The following is a 17,681-nucleotide window of genomic DNA, read 5'->3' on the forward strand; positions in this document are numbered from 1 at the left end:
TTCAGGACATAAAGCATGACCAGCTTAAGGTTATGATGGCTCCTCAGGAAGTGGTCCTCTCCTTGGAGCTAGCTCCTCTTTGCTCATGGTGACATTTGGCTCAGCTTTATCTTCTGCCTGCTACCTGAAAATGCAGCGTTGTTTCCCCGGTCACTACACCCATACTCTGCTGAAACTGTCAGGTCTACTAGATCACGCCCCAGTTCTTTCGCATGAAACAGTAGAGTGTGTTTTGTAAGCCTGGTACATGCAGGTAAGAATCCAATGCCAGCAGCATCCCAATGTCAGAGCAGCTAACGGGTCATTGTTTGGGGCCATTAAAAATCAACAGCCAAACCCATGATAGCTCCAGACTTTGAGGAGTTGTGCTTCCTGACCATCACAAAAGTCAGGGTAGAAATATTTCTAGCTTGTTTTTAATGTTCATTTATTTTTGAGAAAGAGAGCACAATCGGGGAAGGGGCAGAGAGAGAGAGAGAGAGAGAGAGAGACAGAATCCAAAGCAGGCTCCAGGCTCTGAGCTGTCAGCATAGAGCCCGACGACACAGGGCTCAAACGCACGAACCGTGAGATCATGACCTGAGTGGAAGTCAGACGCCCAACTCACTGAGCCACCCAGGCACCCTGGGTAGAGTTTTTTAAAGGAGGTCATAATTTGTTTATTGAAAGGCTAAGAGTAGACGGCAGAAAATAGAGTTTCATTTTTGAGAAGAGGAAGTGTTTTGTGTTATGTGTATAGAAAAGTTATGTGTTTGTGTCTACATCTTGAAAAGCCATTAATTACTGCCTTCACTTTCCTCCCTGGGAAATTGCATCATTGGTCTTTCAGGAGGCAGCTCCCTCCCCTCTAGAAAAGAAACCTCTCAAAATGGTCATCACAAAACCCACAAAACTGGAGACAGCCATGAGACCAATGCTTCTGTGTCTGAGCTGTTAGAGCCCCCATTTTACTAGATGGGTCTTTTAGGCCTCTTCTTTCTTAATTCCTGTTTTCTCCTCCTGTTCTTTAGGAGCTGCGCCATCAGTGGTAACTGAAAATGTCTGACAGTCTGGATAATGAAGAGAAACCCCCAGCTCCCCCGCTGAGAATGAATAGTAACAACCGAGATTCCTCGGCACTCAACCACAGCTCCAAACCACTTCCCATGGCCCCCGAAGAGAAGAATAAGAAAGCCAGGCTTCGCTCTATCTTCCCAGGAGGAGGGGATAAAAGTAAAGTATCAGTGGCCGGGCATTGAAAAGGGGCCAGTTTATTCTTTCCTTGTCACTTTCTTTGTTGGGTAGTCATTTCTTGAGCAGTGGCTGTTCAGGGCCTACCTGGCCTCTGCATCGACATCTTCAGAGGTTGCCTTTTGTCAGAGGATAATGTTTGATTGACTTACTGTGGGTTGACAGGAAATACACTTCTACCGTGTTTGCCTTGCACATAAAATTGAATTCATAGTGTTAAGCCAAGGGAAATCATAGCCGCAGCACTGTCTTGAATCTATGAACAGCGCTTTTCTTTCTGATAACTTAGAGGGGAGAATTTAACAGTAATCCCTTTCTAACTGGAAGTTGTCCTTATTGGAAATTTGAGTATAGCTGGATTTACTTCTGTATACCTTTATGACGACCGTGAAAATTCTGAATTGAGTATGCAGGAGTCAGTCCAAGTTGCCACATGATGGTCTCTCTGGCTGTATCCTAAGGTGGAAAGCAACTTCTGAGCCATTTGTTTCCTCTCTCAGTCTTGTGCCACTTGTCCCCTACACGATCAGCCCTATTGGCACTGAGCATCACAACACCATATTGACATGAATCCATGTGTTGTTCATAAAACCATTTGTAATACCAAGGGCTATAGAATCTCTAGTAGATAGTCGTCAGGTTGTGCTAATTAGCCTAAACTTAAACATGGCTTCTATAAATGTGACTACTGAGGTGGAAGGGAGTGAAACAAGTACAACTACCCCAGCAAGGAGCCAAAAAGGCAAGCAGGGTGGTGTCTTTAGAAGAGAAAAGGGACATCCACGATCTGCTCCTTCAAGGTAAAACAAATAGCGTCGCACGTCCTGTGGTGTGAGTGAGGCCACAATTTGTACCGTAAAGAAGGCCAAGAGCCAGGATTGCCTCTTGTACACCTGAGTCGCTTAAGAGATGCTTTATGCCTGCTGACCCAAGGATGGAAAAGACGGCAATGTTAAGCCCTTACACTGAAGACCGGCAAAAGAACGATGAAGCACTTTCCGTGCAAGGGATCTGTGCAAATGCACGAGGGATTTCCAAAGACATGTTTTCAGACACTGAAGTGGGCCCAGCAAAAAGTCCTGCTGGGAGCAAGGAATGGCTTAAGAAACTTCTGGTACACCATGACCTGGAGACCAAGTCTTATGTGACGGTGGTGCTGAAGAAAGAACCATCAGACCCTGCAGCTGTGGATCTGCCGCAACCACAGGAGGTGAATGAAGACGGGAATCATGTGCCTGCCCAAATCTTCAGTGCTGTAGAAGCCGCCATTTTTGGAAGCCTTTGAAGAATCCTACTTGCCCTTTTGGAGAGCAAGAACCAACTGAGTGATGCTGACGTGAGGTCAGCGAAAACAGAGGGGCTGCTGTTTCTGTTTTGTGCCGGTACTTGGGTGACCTCCTGGCAAAACCACTACTGCTTGACACAAAACTATACCCAAATCTTCCCGGGGAAAAAAAACCCAAGCCAAGTTTCTGGTGTACTGGCACACTGACTGAAAAACATGGATAACTCCTTCTCTCCTTAAGGAATGGTTTGAACAGTGCTTTCTTGTGGAAGTTCAAGACTAAAAAGAACAATCTGGAATTCAAAGTCCTGCTGATTCCTCCTAGTCGTTTTGGTGCTTCAGATGCATTTACAAGTGTGCACCCTTAATGTTAATGTTGTCTTTATTTTTCTTATGTTTTTTTTTTTTTTGAGAAAGAGCGAGCATGTGAGTGGGGGGAGAGAGCAGAGAGAGAGAATCCCAATCAGGCCCCTCCCTGCCAGCACAGAGCCCGACATGGGGTTTGAACCCACAAACTGTGAGATCATGACCTAAGCTGAAACCAAGAGTTGGACGCTTAACTGATGGAGCCACCCAGGTGCCCCAAGGTTGCCTTTTATAATGAGTTGCATGTTTCAGATCCTTGAGCTCTTAGATCAGTGTTTGATCCAACTATTCGAGAAGACATGCCAAACTAATGTCCAATTTTGTTGTTGAAAATCTCACCAAGTTTCCTCTGTCTGAAGATCCTACCCCATGGGATTCCTACACGATCACTAATGCTGTATTGTTGTTTTTTTTTTAAGTTTATTTATTCATTTTTGAGAGAGAGCATGAGTGGAGGAGGGGGAGAGAGAGAATCCCAAGCAGACTCCATGCGGTCATCACAGAGCCCAACACGGGGCTTGATCTCACAAACCATGAGATCGTGACCTGAGCCAAAATTAAGAGTCGGATGCTTAACCAACTGAGCTACCCAGGCACCTCACTAATGGTGGTGTATTCTTACTGAAAGAACCAATAGATAGTTCAACAGAGCCTGTCATTAATGCACGCTGACAAAAGGTTTGGCTAGGGATGGTGGCATGCCTTTCAGTGACGATCTGTCCTGAAGACCATGAATCTTGGGATCAAGAAGAACCTATAGATGAGAATGAGCATTTGGTACAGAAGCACTCTGTCTCAAGTTGGATCTGAACCTGTTGATATTAATTCAAGTGATATGATGCTACTAGAGGATGACTCTCAGGAAGCTTCTGGCACTCCAGAGGTGATTATCATAAGTGCTGACAGAGATAATTAGGAAGCTGTAGGACTGGAGACAAATAACAGTTACAAGCAACATGTGCACATTTTTTTTAATTTATTTTTTTAGTGTGTATTTTGAGAGGGAAAGAGAGAGCACAAGATGGGGAGGGGCAGAGAGAATCTCAAGCAGGCTCCGCGCTGTCAGCACAGAGGCCAACGTGGGGCTTGATCTCAGGAACCGTGACGTAAGATCACGACCTGAGCCGAAATCAAGAGTCAGATGCTTAAGCGACTGAGCCACCTGGGCTCCCCGACAGGTGCAAATTTTTTAGGACAAGATTAAAACCTTCTCCCAAGAAAGCAATGCAAATTGATACCTTTACATGTCAAACCTTAACCTGTTCAAAGCCTGAGTGATGTAGCAGAACCTTGTAAAGAGATGCTGTGATGCCTTCAAACAATCACATTGGACAGAAATCATCTTTAGCAGGACTTTAATCATCAAAGAGGACCATTTAATACCATTGCTGGACAGCTGATAAGCTGCCTTCAGACAAATCTTGAATGATTTCATTGAACTCTATCAAGGGGTACTAAGAGCCTTTTTACATTTCTATATTAGGAAGAAAGGACCCTCAGAAGAGCCCAAATCATAAAGTAGTGCCATTCAAGTATCCGTGCCAGACCCTGCGTAAGCTGCTTTCGGACAAACTTTGAACGATTTAATTCGAACTCTGTATGGAAGTGCTAAAGTATCTTCAGAAAAGAGGAGACAGAATGTTCAGAAAAAGAGCCAGTCATTAAGTTTTACCACTTAAAGTCACTTGCTTGATCAGGCTAACAGCACAAGCCAGTTGTTCCAATTTCAGGATTGGATTTCAATGACCGGGAGAATTTAAAGAGCCATGATTTGAGCGAGCAGCTCACTTCCCTTCATCTCTCCACTGTTCCCCCCACTTTTCCACTGTCATAATGAGGGGTACATCCTCATCACCTGTGGAAATCATCCTAGGCTCTCAATGGAGACAGTGTAGAACCTATACCTATCAGTTTGACTAATTTAAGCCGTGTAAACTCTCATTATTCTTTTCACGTAATGTACTGTTGTTACTGTTTTTGTTTTACTGTGCAAAAAAATTATTCGTGAGGGCTTTCAGAAGTTTGCATGGGACCTCACTTCCCCTGCCCTTTGTTTTTGAAACCTCCTAAAATCATACTTTCTTCAGCTGAACCCTGCTCCCTTGGGGGTTGTTCAGGAATTGACCCTCATAGGTAAGGAGGGGTCACCGTGTCCATGCTCCTGCCTCTGGGTGACTGCCTGGGTTACACCGCAGTCAGTCTTCATGAATGGGAAGAGCACTGGACTTGGGGTTCTGAGGAATCTGAGTTTGAGTCCAGCTCTGCCACCGATTATTGTGACTTGGGGCCAGTCACTGAGTCTCATCACCTGTTAAATGCAGATAGTGATACCTGATACCTACCTCGCAAAATATTTTTGGTAGTCTAATGTAATTCTAAATATCAGAGCACTGCTAAAATGAAAAAGTGCTAACTAATTGTGAGGTGTTAACTACATTGGTATCATTTTGGACTTTACAAACAAAACAGCCCCAAATAATTAGATTTTTAGAAATCTTGTTTCTTTTTTTTGAAGTTCCTTTGCCCCTAACTAGAATTTATTTGTTGCTAACAGAAAACTTTAAAGAAAATTAAAATTGCCCATAATTTTACAAGCTAAAAATAATAACCATCTGGATCAGTATTTTTCCTCCTAGTCCTCCTCCTCATATAGAACTTGTTTATCAGTATCAAAAAAAAATGGAAATGAAAGCATATAGAAAAAAGTCACCCCTATTCACAAATCTCAGAAACAATGTTAATGTCTTCGTGGATTTCTTTCCAGACATTTTTTGTGGAGATGGTACACACACACACACACACACACACACACACACTCATACACACACATACACATATCCTTTTATACAGTTTTTTACATAGTTGAAATCCTAATATGCAGTTTTATATGTTAATTTTTACCTAAGATGTGCTTAGAATTTTTATCATGAATATTTTCCTGCATTTTTAAGAAGTTTGATAAATACCATTTTCGACAGGGTGTAATATCTCATCGTGTAGTGGTGTCATGGTTTACTTGACCAGTTATTCAGTTGGATACTTGAGGTCCTTTCCAAATTTTTGTTAGAAATAATGTCACGGCGTCTATCTCTTTAGTTAAATGAAGACACTTTGGTGACAGCAGAGGTTTTTGCTTAAGAAGTCTCTCTAATAGCTGCATTTCATTGGCCAAATGGAACCTCAAGAGACAGAAGAGAAATAAGAAGCGGTAGATGTAATTTCAAGATTGAGGATCTATCTTTGCTGGGGACCGTCCCAGGAGCTGAATCTTGGTGTTAGAGCAAATCAGGGGAGACATTTTGCCACCGTGTTCTGATACTCTCGTATAGAGAAGTTTTCAGAATGTAGAGCAGGAAGAGGACATCCCGAACGAGTGGTTCGATTTCATTTTATGGACCCTGGGCAGTGTGAGACTGATCAGGTTTCTCTTTCGTTGGCTACTAGAAAGCCTGCAGCCAAATGTGCGGCCCATGCGTAGCACTGGTGATGGGACTCTATGGAATGTATGCACTTTGCACTAGCTTTCTTCTGGGCTCCATTTTATGTCTCTGTGTTTCTTTTCCTTTTCCTTCCTTATCTACTTTGAATTTATGGTATCATATTGTGTATATTCTTATAAGCCACCTTAAATCCATTTTGGAGCAAGGAGGGGAATAAATACATAGATGATTAACATATATATGAAAAAAATGCGCGAATAAATAAACCAGTAGGGCACATGCAACGAGGCGAATGAATCAGCCAGGCCTCTGAAAATGGCATAGTGCCTCTAAAAATAATCAATGTTAAGGACCCAAAGCTTGGGGGAGCATGTGGGAAAGAGGCCGGTGAGGCTGCATTTTGAGGTGACCTGCTCTGCGTGACGTGTGTGTCTTCTGAAGCGTGCTTTCTCGTGTCTTGTGTCTCGCCCCGCACTTGAGCATGAGGTGTGTTTCAGAGGACACGCCACGCTGTGTGTGGGGCTGTGTCTTTAGAGAGCACGGTTTGTGTGCTTGGTTTATGGGGGACCCAGGGAGATTTGGGAGCTGGTGAGCCTGGGGATGACGCCGGGGCCCCTCTCCCCGGAGGAGCACGGGGGGGTGGTTGGATACCAATCAAGTCAAAGCGAACAAGAGGTAACCCACCATTTACCGAGCAGTCCCTGGGTGCCAGACCGTGTGCCAGGCAGGCACTTGACACAGATTGAGTCTTTTAACCCTTAGCAGCCACTCTGGGATTATCCCCTTCTCACAGATGAGGTGATTTAAGTTCAAAGCATTTAAGTAGACAGCCGAGAATCACATAGCAAGTGAGGGAATCCAGGACTCTCCCAGGTCTCTCTGACTCCAAACCTGGTGCTTTGTCTGCTCCGTCACGCTGCCTTGTAACAGGATGAAGGGAACGTGTGGTCAACTCTGCTCTTGGCATCCAAAAGCCAGCAGTGGCTTTCATTTTTCCTTAAGATGGCAGTGCACTTTGAAACCTCTCTGAATTTCAGAAAAGGGGACTATTTTTTTTAATCACCACACAGAAGGAAAGAAAATTTTTCATGTTTTTTTTTTTTTTTAAGAGACGGTAAGAAAATATTCTTGACAACAGACATGTGCTAACATTTGATTTGGGTGTTTTGTGGGTTATATTCTCATTTGGTGTGTATATTTGACGGGCTTAAATATTGCTTAAGTTAGAAAGTCAAGGCTCTAAACGAGCATGTTTCATATATGTGAAAAAGTTCTTAAAGTGTGATATAGTGTTGTTATTGTATTGCATACATACTGTTTTGACTCCTAGAGTATGCCACTTCTCCCTACACAAGAAGCTTTACTGTGCAATGATTATATTAAAGAAGACTCTCAGCTTATCCTTTATGGTCTTGTTATCAGATGTTCTGGTCAATGCCCGCTATTAACTTTCGTCCAATTAACGCACAATAAAACATACTTAGTGTGATAACTAGACGGAACAGTATGCAGTCTTTCTTCGGTGACGCTGAAGACCCTTTGAGATCTTGCAGTAGCTCAAGATCCTTATCATCGCCGGTGGGAGGCACAATTCATTGAGGGTCCTGTTATCAGAAAGCCAGATGTCCGAGACTGCTACTTCCTGAATGGTATTTCCATTCCTCTTGGTTCTCCAAATGTAAACCGTACAGCTCAGCAGAGTGCTCTTGGGAGATCACTGCCCTGCCCTTTGGGAAGCCTGGCGGACGTGGCATCTTGCTTGTCCTCCAAGGTCAGTGCTCTGCCCCAGGAGAAGAGCCTCCTTTACTCCTAGAAGTGCCCCGTGGTGGAAATGGTAAGAAGGTGGGATAATGATGCCCTCTATTTACTAGAGCCTTTGCTTCTTCATCAAAGCCAACAAACAGGGAAATTGGGGACAAATACGGTGACCCGCTAAAATGAGCAGACGGTCAAGTTCAAGCATGGAATGCCAGATTGGGAGACAGATACGCGGAAGGAAAGAAGCAACAGGGAGATATAAATTGAGAGAGGAAGTGATATGTGAGGGGGAGGTTAGAGGGTGGAGAGGATCCTGGGGATGGATGAGAAGATGGGCAGACAGAAGAAAGTTGTGTCAAACATTAAAACGAAGCGTTGCAAGGAGAGGAAAATTGACACCAGCTGAGGCATATGAGGCTGCTTTCCTCCTTAAAGCAAACGAGGACTTTTTAATTTACCCCTCTCTCAGACTTGCACCCTATGTAATTATCCACACAATCAGGAGTGTCTGGTTTAGGACATTGCCTCATAATTTTTGTTTTTTGTGGGTTTTTTTTTTTGTCTTCAAACATTTTCCATTGAAATTGTTGCATGTGTGAACTGGGCATAAATGCGAGTGGAAGCAGTGTGTGTTGCCTGAAAGGAGATGGGCAAGAATCCTGACGATTTGCCAGAATGATCGCTGTTGCTGAATGCTTTTGAATATGATACCACTGAAGGTGATGGCTGTCGGTGTGTGAGTGGAGGTCACTAGAAGGGCTCACATGGGACCATCATTTCCTTTCCCCCATCATCCTCAGGGAACACCCAACTTCTGAATTAGGCTTGTAGCCGCTCTTGCCGAATCAGGTACCACTTTGAAGTTTTTATCTGTACATTAAAGGCTGATTTGTGGAGAGTACATATTGTTTTCCATAGCCACCAAAGACCTGGCAGGAGGAGACAGGCTTACTGTTTCCACAGAGGGAACAAACCAGGCGTAAAGAAATTCCAGATATGCTGATTACATACTGTGACTGACCAAGGGTGAAATTTTCTAGGTTCTTCTACTGGGGCTCTCATGGCTTCAGCACGCTCTACCTGAAGCAGGAGAATGAACCCTCAACCCTGGGCCCTCCCACCTCTCTACTCCTGGGATTTGCTAATATCATAAAAGATTATAAGAGCAGTGAATGTTTAAAACGGGGCAGCTTAATCCTCTTTCTTGGTAATTCCATTTTCAAGGACATCACCCACATGGTAGGAATGGCAGATTACTTCGTTCTCCAGTAACGAAACAAGTAACTCCACTATAAGTAACAGACTCACTGTGTTACTTGAGTATATTGCTAATGAGATGTTGTATTTGGGATAGCAGTTCAGGGATATTATCGTGTTTACAGGGCTTTCATACGAGGTACCTCCTTCAGATCTCTTATCATGGAAGCAAGGACTAGCCCCCATTATATAGAAGAAGGCAGGTTAGAGACTCCAAAGTTAAATGACTTCCACAGAGTTGCCCCACTACCAATTTACAAAGAAAGGCAGACTTGGGCTTTGGATTCTCGCCAACTCCTAATCCAGTGGTGGTGGAACATGATACTGTTCGTCATAAAATGGCAGTTCCCTAACTTGTTTCGAAAATAGGGTCTTAGCCAACGGAATATGCACAAAATGGAATTTTTACAGAAGCGAGTGAAGCCCAGGAGAATCCAACCCACTTTCTGAATCCGCAGTCACAACAGTAGTCTTACCTTTTTGCCTTTCCAATTACTCCTGAGGGTCTGACTTGCTAGCCAAAAGTAATGGCCTTTGTAAAAAAAAAAAAAAAAAAAAAAAAGAATTGTCAATTACTTTTCCCCGATTCCAGTGTTATTCTGGGAGCTTTGAAGTCTTTTTCTATTACAAAAATAATACCTGATGCTTTTACAATTAAGTGATTAAAGAACCATGTTAAAATAGAACACAAGAGTCACCTCTCATGCCTTCTCTTAGATTCGTTTATAATCCAGTATTTGAAGAGTCGGGTCTTTTCTTCCTCATTTCATAGACACCGTTTTTCCTTTTCCACTCAGAATCAGTATATATTTTGCCCAAGATGCTAGTTTTAAGCCAAAAATACATCTGTTACATAGAACCTCTTTTTAAATCTTTTACCCACCTTGCGCTGTCAATTTCTTTAAATACTTAGAGCCAGGAATAAAATCTATTTTTGTGCCTAACTTTCCATTGTCGTTACCGCATAGTACTTTCAAGTAGTTCCAATGGGAAAAATAAATTTGAAGACCCACAAATGACATTCGTCCTACCAAAAGAAAGAGAAAATAGAGGAAAACTGAAGAATCATTTTCCCCCATGCGTAAGGAAAAATGCACACTTCATGAAACTAATAAAAAATAACCGCAGATCCCCTCTCATAATAAGCCCCCGAGCCATATGTGTTTATAGAGCAGAGTGCCAGAGATGAGAACCATCTTGCAGATATCAGTCCCTCTGGGACTATTGCTCTCCTGGACACCACCTGCAGGGCTGCTGTTGCCATAGGAAGAATTGGATCCCAGAACTGGTCTGGAACACTTACTCTTACCGAAGTGTAAGGTTTCAGAAAGTTTCCCTCTGGGAGGTTCTGGCACAGTGTGCTCTGTGACCCACAAATCAGACGATGGGGCAGAACGGCATTGTTTTTTTCTCTTGAATTCAAACAACTCCAATACCTAATTTAATTCTTAAAGGCCACGAGGACAGCATTCTGTAAATGATCTTTGTGAGGCCTTGACTAGCAGCCTCTTAGTGAATTAGAGAAATTAACGGACCACGGAAAACACCTATCACCCAGCTACAGAGTGACCAAGTCACTAATGACAATCTACTAGGGAAAGTAAAGGTCGTTTGCCCATAGGAGGTGGAGAGCCCTTTAAAAATACTTCTGTATCCTCCTAACATGGCTCTCCCAGAGCAAAGCCAGGAATACAGAGGTGAGAAGTAGGCATTTTAGTATGGCAGATCTCTAACTCAGCCCCTGCCAGAAATGGCTTCTATGTCTGCCCAAGTTTGGCTTCAGGAACGCAAATCACTTGCGTCCAGATTGCACCTGGCCAGGGGGAACAGGTCAAAGAACAGGTCAAAGAACAGGTCAAGAACAGGTCAAAGAGTAGTGTCGAGCCAAGGGTTGTGGGGCGAGGGTCCCTCCCAGGAGAGCTCCAACCCCAGCAACTTCGGTGCAAGCCTCCTCGCGAAATGTTTCATTAGGCCTCCTTTATCTCCAAGGGCTTCGTGGAAAATCACAGGAGAGAGATGTGCAGCCAGCCGATGCATAAATCTGGGCTGCATGCTGACTTCAAACACAGATCTTGTTTACTAGCTGGCTCAACGGAAAAATGAGATAGAACAGAATTGGACGTTAGTATCAGCCTCCCTGGAGCAGTTTTTATAGTTCACATGTATACTTCACTCAGAAAAGATCTGTGTCTGATTTTTATGTGCCTAGCTCTGTGCTGAGTGTTGCGGGGAACACTGCACAGAAGGCAAGCTTTCCTTCCTGTCCTTTCCCCTGGGTTGTTATCTTTCCGTGTAGTTGCAGAAATCACACACACGGTTTCTAGAAAATGCCTAGTAGGTGATCTTAGAGGCAACAGATGCAGAGACGTTCTCCCCATTCCATACCCACCGTACATTTTCCTCCTCAGCCTGTGTGAGAGAGGCTACCGTGTTGAAGCCTGCCCCCACCATGCCTTGTGTGCCTAGCAGCACATAGCTACCTGGCTTGTCTTCCAGAGAGTACCTTTCTATTGTATCATCCACCTGCTCAAAAACCTTTTCTAGCACATTCTTTATTACCGTCTTCAATTTCACCCTCCTTCCTGCTTTCCAAGGCCATACCCTATCTATTTACCCTTCCGTCTTCTCACGTCCTCATCGATATGCTCCATACTTTCCTACTTGCCAGCTTTGATTCTCCTCTGTTTCTTTTTCTTTTTTTCTATTTTAGGTGCCTTACCCTTTCCTGCCTATCCATTTTTTAAGACCGTCTCTCGAGTCCTACCTGCCTCACTGTCCACCACAGACTTCCGTCCTCTTTAGATAGGCTGCCGCATTTATACTCTATTCTTTTCAGCTCGGCACCTAAGTTTCTTTTTCTAACGTGTATGTATTTATTTTGAGAGAGAGTGAGTGAGGAAGGGGCAGAGATGGAGGGAGAGAGAATCCCAAGCAGGCTCCATGCTGTCAGCACAGAGCCCAATGCGAGGCTCAGTCCCACCAACCATGAGATCCTGACCTGAGCCGAAACCAAGAGTCAGACACGTAACCAACTGAGCCACAGCTGCTAAGTTTCTTTGGTCTGGTAGTGTTGGTTGCTATTTCTTATTTGCCAAGCATATTTCCCCAATCAGACTGAAAGTTTAGAATATTACTTAAGTTCCTAATGAGCCGCCCAGCACAGTCTGTCACTACACTGATCCACAATTCCGTGGATTTCACTTTCAAAGGAAATGGAAACTGGGAGAATGGCAGGACAGAGTGGTTCCTAAGAGCCAAAGTTGTGATATGCTTGCTGCTTAGAACTAGCCAGCCTATGTGGGGTTTTTTTTCCCCTTTGGAAAAATTGTTTATGTGTTTTACTCAATATTTTGCTTTTAGTTTTTGGTATCAATGTGGCCTTATTTGTTTAATGTTTATTTTTGAGAGAGAGACAGAGAACAGGGGAGGGGCAGCGAAAGAGGGAGACAAGATCTGAAGCGGGCTCTGCACTGACAGCAGTGAGCCCGATGTGGGACTCGAACCCACGAACCACGAGATCATGACCTGAGCTGAAGTCAGACGCTCAACCGACTGAGCCATCCAGGCACCCTTAATGTGGCTTTACATGTCACCTTTTTATTATGCCATAGACCATAACTTTGTATGCTTTCCATTGCTTTTTTTTTTTTTTTAAAAAAAAAGATTATTCTGTGCTTTGAGGCTACATTTATGTAGGAAAGCATTTGTCTATGTTTGTTCTCTGCCATTCCCTTTCTTTTCCTGCATGCTCTGTTTTCAAGGAACGAGAAAGTGTTCTAAACTATAATTCTGGATGGGACCATATGACATCATTCAATGAGAAGGCCCAACAACAAAACTTCCAGGAATTTTAGAGGAAGGTGACAAGTGGCATTTCTACAACAAGGAAGATTCAGGTGTCAGTCTTCTAAAATACTTTGAGAAGGCAAGCATAGCGCCATCCAGGGATTTCATCTGGGGGAGAATTGGGTGCTTTGCTGTACCTTGAACCCTGTCCAACTGTGTTGCCAACATATGCATTTGGCCCCGGAGTGGCACCTGGCAAGAGGTATGCCTGAATGAGTGCAGAGTCATCCCCACTGTTGAGGAAAAACAGCAACATTGCTGCCACCATCATCTTCAGCTATATAACAAGTATGTTAGAACATACCCTTCCTCCTTAAGGAATTTTTAGGGAACCTGGACCATTGTCTCCTCATCCATGAACACATAATGGCAGATAGGCATGACCTGTCTCCAGATATTGGGTCTCATTTCATATAATGAAGGTCATTCATCCATTCATTGATTTGTTCATTTGCTTATTCATCAAATATTTATTGAATCGGGTACTGTGTTAAGATAGATGTTGGGTTACAAAGGTGAAGAAGTCCCAGTTCCTGCCTTTAAGGATCTGATGGCCTAGCGAGGGACCCAGACAAGTCAGTCAATGATTAGAGTTTAGCGTGGTAAGTGCAATATAGAAGTGGGCACTGAGGAAGGGCATCTGTTCAAGACTGAGGGGAATTTAGAGAGGTGTTCTTGGAGGAAGCGACCACTGAACCGAGGTGAGTCTTAAAGGAGGAGTAGAACTCGCCATGTAAGGGATGGGTGGTCTTCTAGATAGAAGGAGCAGCATTATGAAGGCAGGCATGACACATTGTTAGTTGAGGCTCTCTGAATTCAACTACAAGTAGTTCCGAATAGCTAGTGCATTGATTGGGGGTGGGAGAGGGGTGGGAGATGGGGCCATGGAAGTAATTTGGGACAGTATCCTGGAGGGCTTGTATATGCCATGCTAAGGGCTTTGAATTTGATTTTGAAGCCAATGGGGAAGCATTGAAGCAGAGGAACGGTATCAGATTTGTGTTTCAAAATCTCACTCTAGCCCCAGGAGAAGAATGGATTGCGTGGGGGGGGGGGGTGAGGGGTGGGGGATGGAAGGAGACACATCAAGCTGTTGGGAGTTAAGTAGGTGAAAAATGACAGTGCCTGGCCTAAGAGCCAGTATCAGTAAGAGCAGAAAAGGACAATGCAGAGTGAATACTCAGGAGGAAGCCTTAACAGAGCTAGGAAACCAAGCAGATGATGAGAAACTGGAGGAGGGTGAGGTAGGGAACACAGGAGGGGTTGTAATTTCTTGCTTCACATGGGAGAAGTCAGAAAATTTGTTTACTTTTGAAAATATTTAGAGTGAGGGGTTTGTGAGGCATCCAGATAGAGCTGTTCAAAATGCAACTCCATGGGGTCAGGATACAGCAGAGAGGTCAGGGCTGGACAGACATACAGGGAGTCACTAGTGTAGATGGGAAACCGTACAAGTAGGTGAGGTGACTGAAAGGCGAAGCATGTTGGTAAGAAGAGACGAGGACTTCAGACAGCTCCTGGGAACTACTGTTTAGAGTCAACGGAAGACCCAGAAATGCAGGAACAGGCTCTAGGAAAGGATTGTGTGAAAGATGGCAGCAAGGATTTAGTTTCATGAACTTCATGGTCAGCAATGTCAGTTTTGCCTGAGAGGTCAGCAATTGTAAGGACTGGAAAGTGGGCATTTTCAAGGAGGAGATTAATTTGAGACCTCAGAAACTTGTTGCAATGGTTTGGAGAGTGCGGGTTAAGGAAGCCTACGTTGCCTTTTCAAGAAATTTATGCCAAAGAAGGCAAGGCTGAGAGACTGTGGCAGTGAGAGAAAGTTGTGAGGTGGCAGAGGGTTTTAATTTTTAACAACAAAAGAGATCTCAGCAGGCCTTAGAGGCCAGATAGGAAGCGTCAGTAGAGAGGGAGAGATCGAAGATACAAGAATAAGAGGCAATAATTGGTGGTGTTAGACTCTTGGAGAAGAGAGGGACTGGCGTCGAAAGCACCAGTGAAGGAATAAACCTTAGGCAGAAGGAGGGAACGTTGCTTCCAGTGAGACATGAGAAGGTGTTACTGAGGGAGATCAACCCAACTGGAATGGGAGAGGAAGCGAAGTCAGAGGAGTTCCAAACTGATGGCCTCCAGTTTTGTCAGTGAAGTAGAAGGAATTTCATATGTGGAAAGTCAAGGAGGAGAGGGTGAGGCAGATGTTTGGGTAAAGTGGAAACATTCTGGAATATTCAGTAAGAATAAGTGGGAAAGGAAGTTGGTGACGGGTAAAAAGAATATTGTCACGTGCCATCAATGACCCAGCTATGATCTCTGACTTTTGTAGTATGAACCAATCTGCATGGCTGTGTAATTTTTTTTCCTCCAACAACTCATCAGCCTCAGTATAGAAGAGGAGGTTTCATGGTTGGATTGTATCAGAGTAGGTTTTTGTAGGAGAATTGCAAGAGCAGGTCAAAGGGCGGCACTGCTTCCAGGGCAGTGGCTTAAGAGCAATTTACATAATGAAGCACTGGTGCCTGGGTGACTCAGCCAGTTAAGCATCCAACTCTTGACTTCAGCTCAGGTCATGATATCACAGTTCGTGAGTTCAAACCCTGTATCAGGCTCTGCAGTGACAGCACAGAGCCTGCTTGGGATTCTCTCTCTTTCCCTCTGTCTCTGCCCACCCCCCCCACCCCCCCACTCACGTGCACTCTTTCTCTCAAATAAAGAAACTTAAATTTTAAATGATGGACGAAAGAGTCTAGGCAGGAGAAAGCTAGGAACTTGGCTAAAAATGGAGGGATCCAAAAACTAGAGGCTTTATTGAGATAAAAAACAAAATAGGATTAAGGGCTGGAAAGAGAGGGCTAGAAGGATGGGAGGCTGGGATAACGGAGTTTAATATTTCAATGAAAAGGTCATTCTGGATATTGAAAAGGCCTGGGGTACCTTTGGTCCTCCACTCCATCTGCACATCATCTATGGAGCTTAGAAAATCATTTGCCTAGGTCCCACCCCCAGAAATCCTGTTACAGTAGGTCCTGGGTGGGCCTTAGACACTGGTCTTCCATGGAACTCGACCGGTTATTCTGATGAGCAGCCTTGGTTGAGAACCCCTGCGTTAGTGGTGACCATGGGAGTAGACTGAAGTCAGAGGGAGCTGAAATTCATTAGAAATGAGGGAGGCCAAGGAGCTGAAAGGAAAGAGTGAAAGAAGTGTCTACTCATGTATCACGTTTCACAGAGCAATGTCAGCATTGAGGGTAGGAAGGAAGACTGGGAGCCCAAGTCCTCAATGGATAAGGGGACTTAGGGAGCACTTAATGGCAATAACCTCAAAGGAGGGGGCTTCGTAGGCAAGTGCAGAAGTACTGATCTCAGATAAACGGGTTGGAATGACAAGCGGGCAACCCTGCCCTCCCCCATTCTTCCAGGCCTAAGGACATTGGATGGGGACGAATGAGAAGCATCCGTCAGAATGATCTGAGGAAGTGGTACCCTCCTTGGAGGGTAGAATTTAAAGTTGTTTTTCTCCACCCCAGTTGCTTTTTTTTAATGTTTATTTATTTTTGAGAGCGAGGAGAGAGAGAGGGAGAGAGAGAGAGAGAGAGAGAGAACGAGAACGAGTGGGGGAAGGGCAGAGAGAGAGGGAGACAACAGAATCCGAGGCAGGCTCCAGGCTAAAGCTGTCAGCACCGAGCCTGATGCAGGGCTTGAACCCATGAACCGTGAGATCATGACCTGAGCCAAAGTCGGAAGCTTAACTGACTGAGCCACCCAGTCGCCCTTTCACCCAAGTTGATTAATGGAAATACCTGAAGAGCTTTAAACATGAAAGGTGCTGGGGTCTCCCCCAGAATAACTGAATCTGAATCTCTGGGGGTGAAGCTCTAATATCTCTCTTCTCTCTCATAAGTTTCCCAGATGAGAGTGATGCACTGTGAATTTTGGGAAAAGGAGGCAAGAAGTGAAGAGAACATTTAATGAAGAGGTTGAAGGTGTAGGGGGATTGGTAATGGGGCAAACTGTAGCTACTGGGGAAATGCAGAATACTGACTGGGGTAGGGAGTATAGGAGATGATAGATTATTAGAGGGGCTTTTTTTTTTTCTTTAAAAGGTGGTGGAATGGAGAGAGATGTCAGGATGAGAGACTCTGGAGGGGTTCGCTGGCCCCTGGAATGAGAACTCATGTACACCCAGAGGGTCCCAGGGCGAAACACTTTGCTGTATATGATGTGGCCTTCATTCTGTGTTCCAGTAGTACATGGGTGATACCCTTAGAAAGTAGTACTCATTTGGGCTTCTGCTCTCTGCAGATACCAACCCAGAGCTGATCAAGCTGAGTCTTATCAACCCAAGATTCAGGTTAGACTGAATGTTAATGTAAACGACCAATGCTCAGCAGAATTTTCTGGAGGAGATATGTTTTAGTGTTCCTGAAAAGAACAAAAGACAAAAAATTCTCATCTATGCTCCTTTCAATACTAAACATTTTCTGAAGACGAGGACTCAA

General features: G+C 44.2%; 1 protein-coding gene across 23 annotated transcripts in view; it reads left to right on the top strand.

Moving 5' to 3' along the window:
* Positions 1-17,681, top strand: part of PAK3 (p21 (RAC1) activated kinase 3) — a 250,077-nt gene that overhangs the window by 156,616 nt on the left and 75,780 nt on the right. For all 23 annotated transcript variants that reach the window (XM_045472395.1, XM_045472391.1, XM_045472388.1 and 20 more), the window contains one exon: positions 1,011-1,212. In XM_045472395.1, coding sequence (XP_045328351.1) covers positions 1,038-1,212 — 175 coding nt within the window. In that variant the 5' untranslated portion in view covers positions 1,011-1,037. The remainder of the gene's footprint in view (positions 1-1,010; positions 1,213-17,681) is intronic.

This window comes from Leopardus geoffroyi, chromosome X (genome assembly GCF_018350155.1).
Source record: "Leopardus geoffroyi isolate Oge1 chromosome X, O.geoffroyi_Oge1_pat1.0, whole genome shotgun sequence".
NCBI lineage: Eukaryota > Metazoa > Chordata > Mammalia > Carnivora > Felidae > Leopardus > Leopardus geoffroyi.